At 45.4% G+C, this 13,352-nt stretch overlaps 1 protein-coding gene across 1 annotated transcript; it reads left to right on the top strand.

Moving 5' to 3' along the window:
• Positions 1-2,611: 2,611 nt before the first annotated feature.
• Positions 2,612-12,289, top strand: adm2a (adrenomedullin 2a). Its single transcript, XM_080886838.1, has 3 exons — positions 2,612-3,099; positions 3,338-3,599; positions 9,120-12,289. The coding sequence occupies exons 2-3, from the start codon at positions 3,508-3,510 to the stop codon at positions 9,529-9,531; spliced, it is 504 nt and encodes a 167-aa protein (XP_080742964.1). The 5' UTR covers positions 2,612-3,099; positions 3,338-3,507; the 3' UTR covers positions 9,532-12,289.
• Positions 12,290-13,352: the final 1,063 nt, after the last annotated feature.

Genomic DNA, 13,352 nt, shown 5'->3' with positions numbered 1-13,352 from the left:
CACTCAGTTCTTGAAGGTGGTGTACTGGAAGTGAGTAAAGGATGTGATCAGCTTCTTACATGCCCCGTGCCACAGCTGCCCCGGGCTCAGTGAGGCACAAGAGGACCAAAAGATGCTCCATGTGCTCCGATCCAACAAAAGAGTTACTGTAGCCCAGATTACTGGAAAACCTCAAGAAGCACACACAGCTGGACCAGTAAAGAAGCTGATGGACTCCAGTCAATCACATCTTTCTATCAGGGCGATATGTGACATTCCCAAACGTATGCAGGCAGCGTGGGGCTCTGGACAATGTTCTGCTGCGATCACACTTTGAAATGTACCATCTTCCTAAACACCTTTATGGCAGTAGCCTCTTCCAACATGAGGATATGCTCTACCTCACCGCAAGGAAATCAGAAATGGTTTCACAATCGAGACAAAGATTTCAGTGTCTTCACTTGGCCTCACAAGTCCCTAAATGTTAATGAAATTGAGCATCTGTGGGATGTACTGCAGAAACACGACCAATTCATTACGGGGGCAGGACAAAACAGGCTGTGGAAGAGAGCCAGGGAATAATAATACCTGATGAATAAACACAGAGAGTGAGAAAACTGGATGAAGAAGAAGCACTCCCCAGCAGTCTAGGCAAACTGTGATGTAACTAAGGGAGGATTCAGGGTCACCTGGTCCAGCCCTAACTATATGCTTTAGCAAAAAGGAAAGTTTGAAGCCTAATCTTGAAAGTAGAGATAGTGTCTGTCTCCTGAATCCAAACTGGAAGCTGGTTCCACAGAAGAGGGGCCTGAAAACTGAAGGCTCTGCCTCCCATTCTACTTTTAAATACTCTAGGAACAACAAGTAGGCCTGCAGTGTGAGAGCGAAGTGCTCTAATAGGGTGATATGGTACTACAAGGTCATTAAGATAAGATGGGGCCTGATTATTTAAGACCTTGGGGGAGTTTTTCCTTCCTACTGTTGCCAAACTGCTTGCTCATAGGGGGTCATATGATTGTCGAGTTTTCTCTGTATGTGTTGTTTTAGGGTCTACTTTACAATATAAAGCGCCCTGAGGTGAATGTTGGGTTCTATATAATTAAAATTGAACTGACTTGAGCAGAGAGGCAATGAGGAGAGGTCAGTATGGGAGACACTGGCTCCTTTAATCCTCTAATCTGGGCAGCTGAGCTGTGTGCTCCTTGTTCCTGCATATGTTTGATCAGGTTCCCGTCTTCTCCCTAAGTGCACATCCCTGTTTGTTAGTTTAACGCGTGTTTCTAAGTTGGCAGTAGATGTGTGTGCCTGTGTGCTTGGCCTCCTCTGTGTGTCAGCCCCCTGATGGACCTGTCCAGGGTGTAGCTTGGATAGGCCGCAGCCCCTCGGTGACACATAACTGGATAAAGTAAGCGGTTAGAAAATAGATGGAAACTCGTGGCTTATGATTACAGTGCAGGAGAGTCATAGAGTCAGCTGGAGTCATCTGATTTTCCTGTGTGATCTTTGACACTGAAAGCCTTGTGGCACAACGTGCTGTTGTTCTCTTGACATTTCGAGTCTTTTCAAGATTTATCTACTTACTATGAAACTGGACATGACATATTTAAAGCTTCTCTTTTTAAAACCACAAGAAATGAAAACCAACTTTATTCTCATGACTGAAAAAGCATTAAAAATAGGAACAGACAGTAGAAACAAAAGCAATGACGGCGTGCTAACCACAAGTACAGGGATGATTCGGGCAGGAGTCTTTAGCACACATTTTTCAGGATTTGTTTCGCAGTATTTCATGTTTTCCACAAACATGTCATGATGTCCAGCTTGTGTCTTCAGAATGAAACATTTTGCATCCAGAGAGAAGATTCTACACGCTGAGCTGGAAGCATTTGCAAAAAGCAGCTATGCGCACTCTTTCTGTCCAAGTGCTTATTGTGTTCTTCTGTGTCCGTGTTTATTTAGATGCAGAGGTTATGAGCCTGAGAGGATTCTGACATCAGCAAAAGGGCGAAACAACAAACATTACATCTCCGAATTCCTCGCGGAGTCTCTGCTTTTTCTGCCCTGTCTCTGTCTTTACGTGGATGCTCTCATCGCGCCTTCTTGGAAACGAAAGTTGCGCCACTGCCTCTGAGGCAGCATCAGGTGTATGAATTAGCATCAGGCCGACAAAGAATAGTAGGAGGGGACTTGGACACGCACAGCAGTCCTGCCTCATGAGGTGGAATAATCTCCACAGGATTCATCTGAGTCATTCTGCAGAGTTGTAGGATGCATGTTCAGACTTGTGACATAGAACTGGAAGAGATTACAAAATACAACCGAAAATTACAGCATCTGCCGAATAACCCAAATAAAACCACGCGTGCTTCCTACCAGGAACAGACACCAGCAGCAATAAAGTGTGTGAAGGAAATATTCACGTGTGGAAAACGTGTTAGTGCCGCTTCGATAGCCTGACTCACCAGCGAAGCGGAGAGTCTGAAGATTCCCGCATCTCCTTCTATCTGCTTCACACACGCGGGCTGAGGCGGTGATAAGGTGAAGAGGAGGGTTTGACTGCTTGAGAAATTCATGCAAACGTGAGGCATTTTCCTGCGCGTGCACGTGGCGGATTATGATAGATGGAGTTCTGGGTGATGGTGTTAGTGCTGGTTACTTGTTAGCTCACAGCTGTGCGTTAAGTTCACGGTGACACTTTTAGCTTTGAAGTACTGATAGCAGATGTTTAACATAAAGGTGTCTGGTGTTCAGCTTCTAGGACCTTTAAAGCTGTAAGGGCTCTGTTCTTCGTCACATCCAGCAGCATCTTTTATACAAGGACATGAGAACTGGGGCTCAAATACAAGCGAGCGCTTCTTGTGATTTTCGTTGATAAAGGATTAGCAGTGGGATGGGTTTGTGCACCATATCAACGCTGGATTTCCCGGGTTTAGCATATTATACCCTCCCAGCACCTTTCTGAAAATTGCCCACCAGGAATAGAGGCAGTGAACTCCGCCTTCTCAGTATTTAAACCCACAATATCACCCGGAGCTCAGAGAACCGGAGAACTTGATCTTGACCAACACGTTTGGATTCGTGGGAACTAAATCCTCCCTCTGAGCTCTAATTGCCTAAAAGGTGAGACTAGTCTTTGCTTCTTTTAAGTAAAATAAAAACAAATATAAAACAGCAGGCAGGACTTCACGGTGACTTTATGGATTTTGCCGTTTTGGGACATTTTTTCAGCATAATGTAAAGTTCTTGGTGCATCAGTTTGACTGGTGCTATGAGTAGACGTTCACACTGTCGTGCTTTTTAAAATATATGTTGGTTTTATTAGCAGCAGATTGACCCATTATTTACTTTCCCCCTAAAGGTTCCATCTGCAGTCTCCAATCCGCCCATCTTGGACACATTATCACACTTTTTATTTATTTATTTATTTATTTATTTTTCCTCCCACTCCTGGGATTTAACCTTCACCCAGTCCGTCACTTCGCCCCCTCCTACCCAGAAAGAGGGTGTAAAGTTGGAGTCGGCCCGGAGATGCGGTTCTTTTTCCCGCTGACTGTGTATTGCATCAGCCTGCTTTCCCTCCAGCAGGCTTTGCCGGCTGAGGAGAGACCGGGCACGAACAGGTAGGACACACCGCTGCGCTGCTGCTGTATTAGTGCTACTTTAGTGCCTACAGAGCAACTCTGCTGTCTGAGAGGAGCGAAGAAGGCAGCTGGAGCCTCTGAAATCTTGCTGTTCATAGCTGCACTGCATCGGGCAGAAACATCAGCGTCGTCACTTTCCCGTCGTCGTTTAGTTCAAACACTTCTCACTGTTTTTATTCGCGTCATATTCTCGCTGGGAACGTTTTTCTAACAGAGATAAATAACGTGCTCTAAAGTTCACAATAAAGACACGCTGATATTTACTCTTCTGTGAGTCTGACGCACACTGCGAAACTTGAATCACGAGGGTTGGTGTGTGTAAACGCGTGTCAGCCTGACAGTAGATAGTGGACACTTGAAGGCTGTGGCTTTATCTTTGCTGCTCCACATCCACACGGAGTGTATCTCGGTCAAAGCCCACAGAAATCCACAGAGCTGCGTGAGTTCAGTGTTTTTAGAAGGCGAAATGATCTTTGCAGTTATGAAGGAGATGATGAGAAATTACACCTGAGCTGTAGGTGACCTTTGACCTACATTTAACCCTGCCACTGAAACATGACTAAAGTGAGTTAACTGCGCCTCAGCTTGTTTTCTATAAACAATTCAGATGTTTCTAAAGCCCCAAACGTCGCCTTAGTCCCAGCTCTTCTTGCCTTATGTCTCGGTGTCACATGATGAACCACTGACATATGGGCTTTTGTTTGCTTTGGTCTCCCTGACATCAAGCAGGGAAAATGTCATTTCCAAAGGTGGGAAAACCAGTTTGTCATTCTGAATAGCCCAGTCGTAGACACCATCACGGGTCATTGTAAAGGATATTGTGAGGGGATGAATGGCACCTGTACTTTTCCACTCTTTTGGTGTCAGAGCAGGATCTCATTAGACACGAGGCAGCAAACAGACGTCCACCCGGTCAGAGGCAGGGAGCTCGTCACAGTGGCAGTAAGTGTGCCGGGTTGCATAGTTGAGGATGAGGTACAGTGAAGGGCGACCTCTTCTGGTTGGGTGTGGAGCCGTAACTCTGTGCCAGCGCTGATTCTGCAGTTTTAAAGCGAGCGCCGTGGAAGAAGCTGCTGTTTCCCATGATGTGAAAACGCACTTGAATCTAACCCAGTGTAAGAGGATCCGAGGGTGGAACTTTCCTCCAGGTGGGAAAGCGCTCCTGTGGCCGTCTCTGTCATCTGGACAAACGGCTGCTGCTGAAACCCAGAGAAGGGGGGGGGCAGCTCTGTTTGCACCTGGCCGGCTCCCCCATCAGTCCTCTGCTCCATTACAAATGTTCAAGGCTGCAGTTCCAGCTCCGTGTAGTTAATTAAACATTGTTTTATTGCCTTAAAAAAGCTGATAACAAAACAAGAACAGTCACATTTCCTCATGACTTCTGTCTTTTAGACTATCTCAGATAAATGGACTCCCGAGTGTCTGCAGCTGAGCACTGCAGGTACTGTGGAGGAGGTCTGAGCTGTTGTTGACCACTTACAGAGACGTGCAGGTGAAAGGAAAGAGTCTGGGCTCTATCGTGCTGTAGACCTCGACTGCGACACCCTCCTAACGCATCCTGTTCGGTTCCTGTCACCAGCTGACAGCATGATAACAGCAGACACCACCACTTCACATGTTTTTGTCTGTTGGACTCTTGAGCTCAGATGTCTGTCATTCCTTCCACGTCCTGTGTTTGTGTCCATATTGTCTCCCTGTGTCCTGATATGGACACAGAGAGATGTAACAATGCCAAGCAGGCGCTTTCCAAACGAGGAGAAATTGTTTGTTAAGCATAAGACGGCAACACATACCCCTCATTATCATTTTACATAACATCTTTTTTGTAGTTGAAAATAGTCTGCAGCCAGACAAGTTAAACATGGCTTTAGGAGTGAAGCGGCTTTAGGTCCAGATTCTGGAAGTGGGAAGCAGCTCATTGCTTGCAGACTGAAGACTCTGAAGCTGGTTTGCGGTCAGGCTTTTGTTCGATGGCCCCGGCTTTGTCTGGATCAGCCTGTGTGCATAAGTTGGGCTGCAAGTTTGTCTGAACATTTCAGGGCCGAATTGTCGCGTTTTCACCGAGCACCAACATGACTATCAGAGAAAAACACCTCACAGAGCATGGCCGGAGCCTTTCTGCTGTTTCTTGGTTTGGGGTCCAGACATTTGATGTTTCGATTCTGAGCATCTCTTTAAACCACCTTTATTCCTCTGGGATGATTTCAAATTTAGCGCCTCAACCCAGGCTTCTTCTTATGCGTCTACTTTGATTTGCAGCCTGTTGTAAACACTGAACTTGCTCAGGGCTGGTGTGGAGTATGTGTAGAGTACAAGCACATCAAGGTAAATCTGCACAAGCACAGGCTGAAGTTGAGAAGGCTGCCGGCAGGAATTCCGCTGTGGATTAATGTCTAAGACCTAAATTCCAACGTTCGCATCCTTAAAGAGCAGGTTTCTGCTCACACAGAGAGCCGCTGCACATGAATGCACTGTACGTCATGTAAGAGTAGAAGACATGCATGTAAGAGGATCAGTGTGTGGTTTAAGTTCCTCAAAAGGCATTTGGAAAATAAAAGCAGCTTCTGAGGGGAAGAGAAACCACCCTTTTGTCTTGTCTACATCCATCAGAATTATGTGGTTTGTGAACTATAACTTGGCATCTGTCAGTTCATGTAATTCACCAGCTGGAGTTTATTCAGAGGCCAAAAAGGCTTGAACAATAGAAATTACAGCCCAGGGTTAGAAAGCTGGAAGTGCCCAGCTCGTTTCATTGAGACAGAGATTTCTGTCAGCTTTCGCTCCTCATCCTCGGATGGCTGATTCCCTTTGAAACATCTGTAAACGTGTACGTTTGAAACGTAGTGGGTTTAAATCTGAAGTGTTAGGATTACTGCGGGCCAATCTTAGGAAGGCTCAGGGTTGGGTTTATGTTTCGTTTCCCCTCCATGAGACCTGTGGCTGGAATTTAAGATTAGACTATGACTTGCAGGGAGGCCAAATCTGCTCAGAGACTTCAGCCCAGATTTGACTTCCTAAAACAACTAATACAGCTCGTCGTCATTAATAGAGAAGAAAAGGAAACACGGCTGATCTACAGGTACTGGCTTCACCTTTAATCTAACTGTTAGGTCCTATGAAATCATCAGCCAAATGTGTCTGAAAGCCATAAACTTGGGATATTGCAACACATCAGAAACCAGAAGCCCGGACGTCTTTGATTTCCTGCCAAACACAAAGGTCTCCTTCACTGTATGACTGGTTAGACTGCAGGGAGGTCAGGCATTGTTCCAGCTGCAGGTGATGTTGGCCCAACCAAAATGCAGCGCTTGTTCCCCGGCACATATTTATTTTTCAAGACCATTAACTAAGTGCACCAGGTGCTCCGATGGTTTGCTCGGGAATCGGAGGCACTGCTGTCATTGATCACAAGGCTTTTCCTACACTGCGGTGCGTTGCTCCATAATCCCCTTTACCTCATTAATGCGCACAATAAACAGAGCTGGATTACTGACCAGGAAAAGCAAGGGGGGGTTGCCATGGGGTACCAGATGCTTTTCTTAGATGTGAGGCAGTTATTATTGCCTACATCACTGCAGCACCTTAACGTTGCACATGGCAGCTGCATGAGTGTATTTTTCAGCCCCAGTCAGAAAAGATTGATGTTCTTATGCTAAACCTTTGACCTCCTGGATCCAGGATACAAACAGAAAGAGTCATGAGCACCACAGATTACAGCTGCTATAGACTCTCATCAGTCACATCCATTATCACTGCTGTGAAAACCAGCCTGAAACAATGAAAATGCTGTGGGTTACAGTAAGTATCCGTATGGAAATATACAAACTATACATCCTGTCATTGGGTTGTGTAAATGCGTTTATGAGATCTGTTGTGGGGCCACCGCTGCAGCTATGCAAATAAGCTTTAAGCGTTCACCGTGCAGACCATGTGGGTGTAACTTGATGATGTGGCACTGTGGCAGACTGCGGCCTGTCCTGGAAATAGTGCTTTCCTCCGTCTGCGGCCTACCATTATGCAACTATTTATTCAGCCATCGCCACTGTTGGATAGCAGGTCCTCTAAAGGCGACCGGCTCTGCCAACAGTGAGCCAGCAGCTGCACTTAGCGTCTCTGGGAGGAGTCTCAAACCAACCACAGGCTGTGAAGTCTTGGAGAACTCAGCAGGGAGTGTTCATGAGAAGATAACACGAGTTAGCGTTTCACATGTGGAAGACACGTTTTATAATTAAAATGGTGAAACATTTTTCCATCTTTGCTTCGAAAGGCGAACACGAAAGATGGATTCATTCTAATCCTAAATGTAAACCTCTGGCAAAGATTCCACCTTTTTTAGTTCATCCAGGCACAACATGATGTTAAGCCCAGTGTCACAGCAAAATATTTATCCTGGCAACTTTGGGAAATGAAAATTGTGGCTTTAACAGATGTAGCTGACACTGTGACGCCAGATATTCTTCACCAAACAGCGATCTTCTCCCAAACCTTACTGGTGCCAAAGCAAAACCAAGCAGTGAGAAACACCAGTATTTCACAACAGGCTGTAAAACCAAAGAGAAATCACTTTGATAGTCACACAGAGGGGCAGTCCAGCAGGTAACGGGTACAGAAATACGAAGGCACCTACATCCTTTATTTGTACAAGCACCGCGTCGTGTGTGGACCAACATAGCTATTCCACAGTCTGAAATGTGACCGAGCAGTCATTGTTTCTTTTTACTTCTCTCGGGATTTTGAGTCACACCGTGCTACGCAAACATGGCGCTAACAGGTCAGCGAAGGAGCCACTGTTTTTGTCAAACAAAGAACAGATGGCGAGTCGGCCACTGCTGTTTGCTGAAAATGTCTGAGCCAGTGGTCCGCCACACTGCACACCTTAACACATCATTTAGTGTCATGTGTATTCTCACGAGCCTGTTTGTACAGATGGACCAATCACACAAGAGGTGCTGTCCATCTTGCCAATAGTTTCTGAGAAAGTGTGTGATTTTTTACATTTTACATGTTGGATGGGGTGATCCTTTACAACTTTCATGTTTGTAGCTTAACTTGGCCTGTGAAGGATATAGATGCTGAAGGATGCTCTGTGCGGTGTTCAGAAGCTAGCATAAAATGTTTATTTACCAAATTGCACCTATAATTAGATGTCCGCAGAATTAGCATTGCCCTCGATCGTGCTAACAGTCGTGGCAGTGATTGGCACAGTTGATATTTTTGGAATTTTCTGGACAAACAGAAACTCCTGACGGCTTAGCTAGTTCTAGTTAGCACAAATTAGCATGCTAGCTGCAAAACTGTCTCGTGAACTCGTCACAATTCTACCTGCTGAGAATATAACACATTAACTTCTAGCTTACACTTTTAGTTATGTGTAGCTGCTAGTATTGCTCTATGTTCTCATGCTATCTTGAGTTGTTTCACGTTTCTGGTGCACTTTCAGTATGAATCCCTCTCACTCCTGTAGAACAGCTTTTCACCCGACATCTCTTTTCTCCTCAGGTTGGATGTTCTCAACAAACTCATTGGCCAGAAAGAGGATAACGCTCCCGCTGCAGAAAGCCAGACTATCAGCACGGTCCCATCTTCACCCTTGAGCCGATCCCCAAACCGGCTGCCTGGATTCATGAAGCAGCGACTGGCATCAGGAGCAAGGACAGCCTCCCCGGCCTTGGCGTGGGTGCGGTCCACCGAGGCTTTGCAGGTTGAGCGACGGGCACCGAGAGCTCGTCGCCATGCCCACTCACGAGGGGGTCACCACAACCATCACCATGCCAAACTGATGCGGGTGGGTTGCGTCCTGGGGACCTGTCAAGTGCAGAACCTCAGCCATAGGCTCTATCAGCTTATTGGCCAAACTGGCAGAGAAGACTCTTCTCCCATTAATCCCAGGAGCCCCCACAGCTTTGGATGACTTCGATAAAACCTCCAAATAGCCACAGCAAGTCTATCTATTGCTCCATTTATTTATTGTTTCTTAATGTATTATTGATAGTTATTGCATTAGAGTTTGATGTAGTACACAACTTTTATTATACCCGCCTTAGATGACTGTTGCTTCTAATTTTTGTGCACAATATATGGATTTAAAACTTTAAATCAGGACTGATTGAATCTTCTTTCAAGCCCCTGAACTGATTTCTCCCACCATCATGAGAAAGTTTGGCTTTGAGGGTTAGTGATGTCTTTCTGAATCTCCCTCTGGAACGTTCAAAAGAAGCCAAGAGATCTCAGGCTGATGTTTAAATCCTGTTAATATAAGAATGAAGGCTTGTCTTCAACACCATCCAGCGGCCTGGTCCTATCTGCCCACTGACCTCCGCAGGAGTGGTTATCCTGCCGCTCACTGATCAAACACTTAAGCCATTAATGTGGATTTGAAGCTGCAGCGTGAGCTGGATTCCTGTCAGAACCAATGTATTCCTAGAGAACTCGTCGGCGACTCAGTGAACCCTTTTACCTCTTTTCTGTGGCCCCCTTTGTCTTAATTTTGGACTCACATGCAATTTCAGATTGAACACTGACACCCCTGGAGCAGGTCGCAAGTTTCCAGTTGCCTCAGAACTGCGAACTCATCATTCAGCAAGACTTTACCACAGAGAGAGGAGAGGGTCAGCTTCTGTTGCTTTGGATGGAATGCAAACAAACGGACTCCCCTAAGTATCGCTTTCAATTTTGAGCTGCACTGGCTGGTTGGCTATCACAGCACAGTGAACGTTGGAGTCATGGATCAGTCCTCTGTCACGCCGCTGCTGCCATTCTCCCTGCAGGGAGAATGGCAGGACTTTGGACTGACAGCCGTTTAATAAACCTAAAGGTTCAGTCACAATGTGAGGGGTGGGAGGGGGCTGGGGGGCTTTCCAAGTCTCCCGCTGTCTGCGGCGCTAAGGTGAAATACGCAAACGTGCAGATATTAAAGGCTTGGCAAATGGTAAAAATGAGCCCATGTTCCCATAGTTACAGTGTTGTCGAGTAGTTGTAACGGAGCGATGTGGACTCTTGGTCTGGACGAAGATGTTCCTGTTGATGTTTCTCAGTAGCTCGATAGTCGCTTTCAGTTCTAGATCGATCTCATGAAACCAAAAACACATTTGACCTTCTTTACGTGCCTTTGGACGTCTTATGGACCAACTGAAGGACTTTTGTGAAAACTGCTGAGTGTGCACATGAGTGCATTTCTTCCTAAATGTTTTCCTCTGTGTTTCATTAAAGTGGAGGCTGTACAAGCCTGCAATCTGCTCATGAGCCAAGTCTTCGATGCCAACTGTGTGAAGTCTTTTTTAGGAAGACTGAATAAGAAAAGTTCAGCTGCATGTTACAGTTGGTAAAACACCCTTAATGTTGATGTGTAATGGGCTAAATGGGTTTAAATTAGTCCTGAGATGATGGCCAAAGGCTTTACGACTACATTGCTGTTTTGTAATGAGGGACCAGAGCAACCAAAATGTTAGGTGTAGCAGTGCCCAGTTTCAAATATGTACACGAAATAGCAAAAACCCAAGTCCTAACATTTCCTCTCACTCTATTTATATTCACGTCCGAAGTGGTGGGCAGACGATGGACTGAAAATAACCGAAGTTTCCTCATCAAGAGTCCTAGAATTGGGTTAAACCTTACAAAAACTGTAAAACATATATTTAATTTCTCTATTCCAAGTCTTTACTATATGTTTGGCTACTCTTTATGTCTTTTTAAAGGATACAGGCCACTGAGCGATATCTGGTTATTACTGACGTTAGTTTAAAATCACCAAATACCTGATAGTACTTGACAAATCGACTTTACAGTGTGCGCTTCTTTTATAGCCTGATGTCTTTCTCCTTTTTTACATGTTTGCATTTAGTCTCTTTTTTTGCTAATCCTGCCTGTAATTGTGGGGGCTGTGAGGTCACAGGTCACAATAATCAGAGGTCTTAACCTGTTCAAAGGCTTGTTGAGGTGCAACTCTCTGCTGTAATGGAGCTAATCAGTGTCTCGTGACCGATCATTAAAAGGCTTTTCAAACGCTAAAACAACCTGGTTGATTTCTGTACTTTCCAGAATGTCTCTCTCTCTCTCTCTCACACACACACACACACACACACACACACACACACACACACACACACACACACACACACACACACACACACACACACACACACACACACTTCATGTGGGGCTGTATGAGCAAACTGTCCACGACCGCCGATACGTCCGCACAGAGCAAGCATCCAGAGCCAATCAGGCAGGTTAACAGTGTTTCTGTTACAAACAGGCACATCTGGTTTGTTTGCTTGTTTTCCATCTGAGAGACACCCGATCTTCTTTAGATCACAGGAAGCACTTTAAAGCATGTCTGTCCAACGTTTGTCACAACTTGAATTTTGCTCCCTGTAACAGACTTATGAAAAGCCCTGATGTACTTGTGTAAATGTGGCTGTCTGCGAATGTGTTTGAAGATGTCAGTGCCTTCCACGTGGCTTCACCGTGAGCATCACGGGCACCTGTGAATATTTAGATAATCAACCAAAGTATTTAAAAAAGTCATGTATTTAAGTTATCTTTGTATGTTTATGTCTGTGTATCACCAAAGTTGTTCCACTGCTGCTTAAACATGGTAGGAAAAGAAGTCTGAACTGTAGTAAAGTCTTATTGTTACTGTTTTTATTGACTTTTGAAATAAAAGGTGTTCTGTGGAGTGAGTTACAGTATGATCTCTGTGTGTGTGCACTTCTCAAACATGTGAAGACATACGTGATGGTCACGTCAGGCTGTGAAAGTGCCTCTCCAAAATCCCAATTAGGTTAACGAAGTCCACAGCACATATCCACTTTGTGTCGTCGTCCACTCTCCGGATGTTGCAATGGCCTCGACTGGCTGTTCTGACTCATCTGCCCTAACTGAAGTCAATCATTATGGGGGGACAGTCCTTGAGAAATCAGGATATGATCTGATAGCAGCCTGAAGTCGTATGACTGCACAGAGTTAATGAGTCACAAACGGCGGAGGCTGGTCAACAGAACACCAGCTATTGGTTCATTCGGTGCCCAGCTGAGTGGAGGACAGAAAACAGGCAATGAAAGCCTCAGAGCAGCACTTTGACACAAAGATTGGAGGCAGCATGCACAAGCATCTCTGGTTTGCTCTCGGAGACAGCGTCCTGAGTTTAGCAATAATTCTTAAATGGAAAAAACGAGAGCGGCCCAGAGACTTGATGTGAGCATTAAAAGTCAAAGATCGGTCAAAAACCACCCAGAATTGGACACAACTGTCGTGCTTTGACTTCTGGCAGGTAATCCTACCTCAGAGAATGCTGCCACTGATTCTAGTCCCCTGTAATGGATGGATGATGGATGAAAGGAAGTAACCCTGATCATGTTTGAGGAAAAAGTAGAAAAAGTCTCTTTATTGTTATCAGTCTACAGAGGAGACTGTAGAAACCATGTTATCATGTTATGGTTATGTAGCATCAGATCAGATCTAGGGTTCATCCTGCTGGGAGGCTTCAGCAGCCCAGCACACTTCAGCTGGATAAAGGAAAGTGAATGGGTGGATGGGTGGGTGGGTGGGTGGCCCTTTATCATGCTGACTGGCTGTAGTTCAGGAGGAGAGGAGGTCATCTACTGTTTGGAAGGCTGGTGGTTCAATTCCTGGCTGCTCCAGCCTGCATACTTGGGTAAGATAGTAACCCTGAGTTGCTCTCTGACAGACTCGTGAATGGTGCATGTTGTATAAAGATGTTTGAGTGCTCTG

This window comes from Rhamphochromis sp. 'chilingali' (assembly GCF_963969265.1).
Source record: "Rhamphochromis sp. 'chilingali' genome assembly, chromosome: 7".
Lineage (NCBI taxonomy): Eukaryota > Metazoa > Chordata > Actinopteri > Cichliformes > Cichlidae > Rhamphochromis > Rhamphochromis sp. 'chilingali'.
This window is presented reverse-complemented; position numbering and strand designations above follow the sequence as displayed.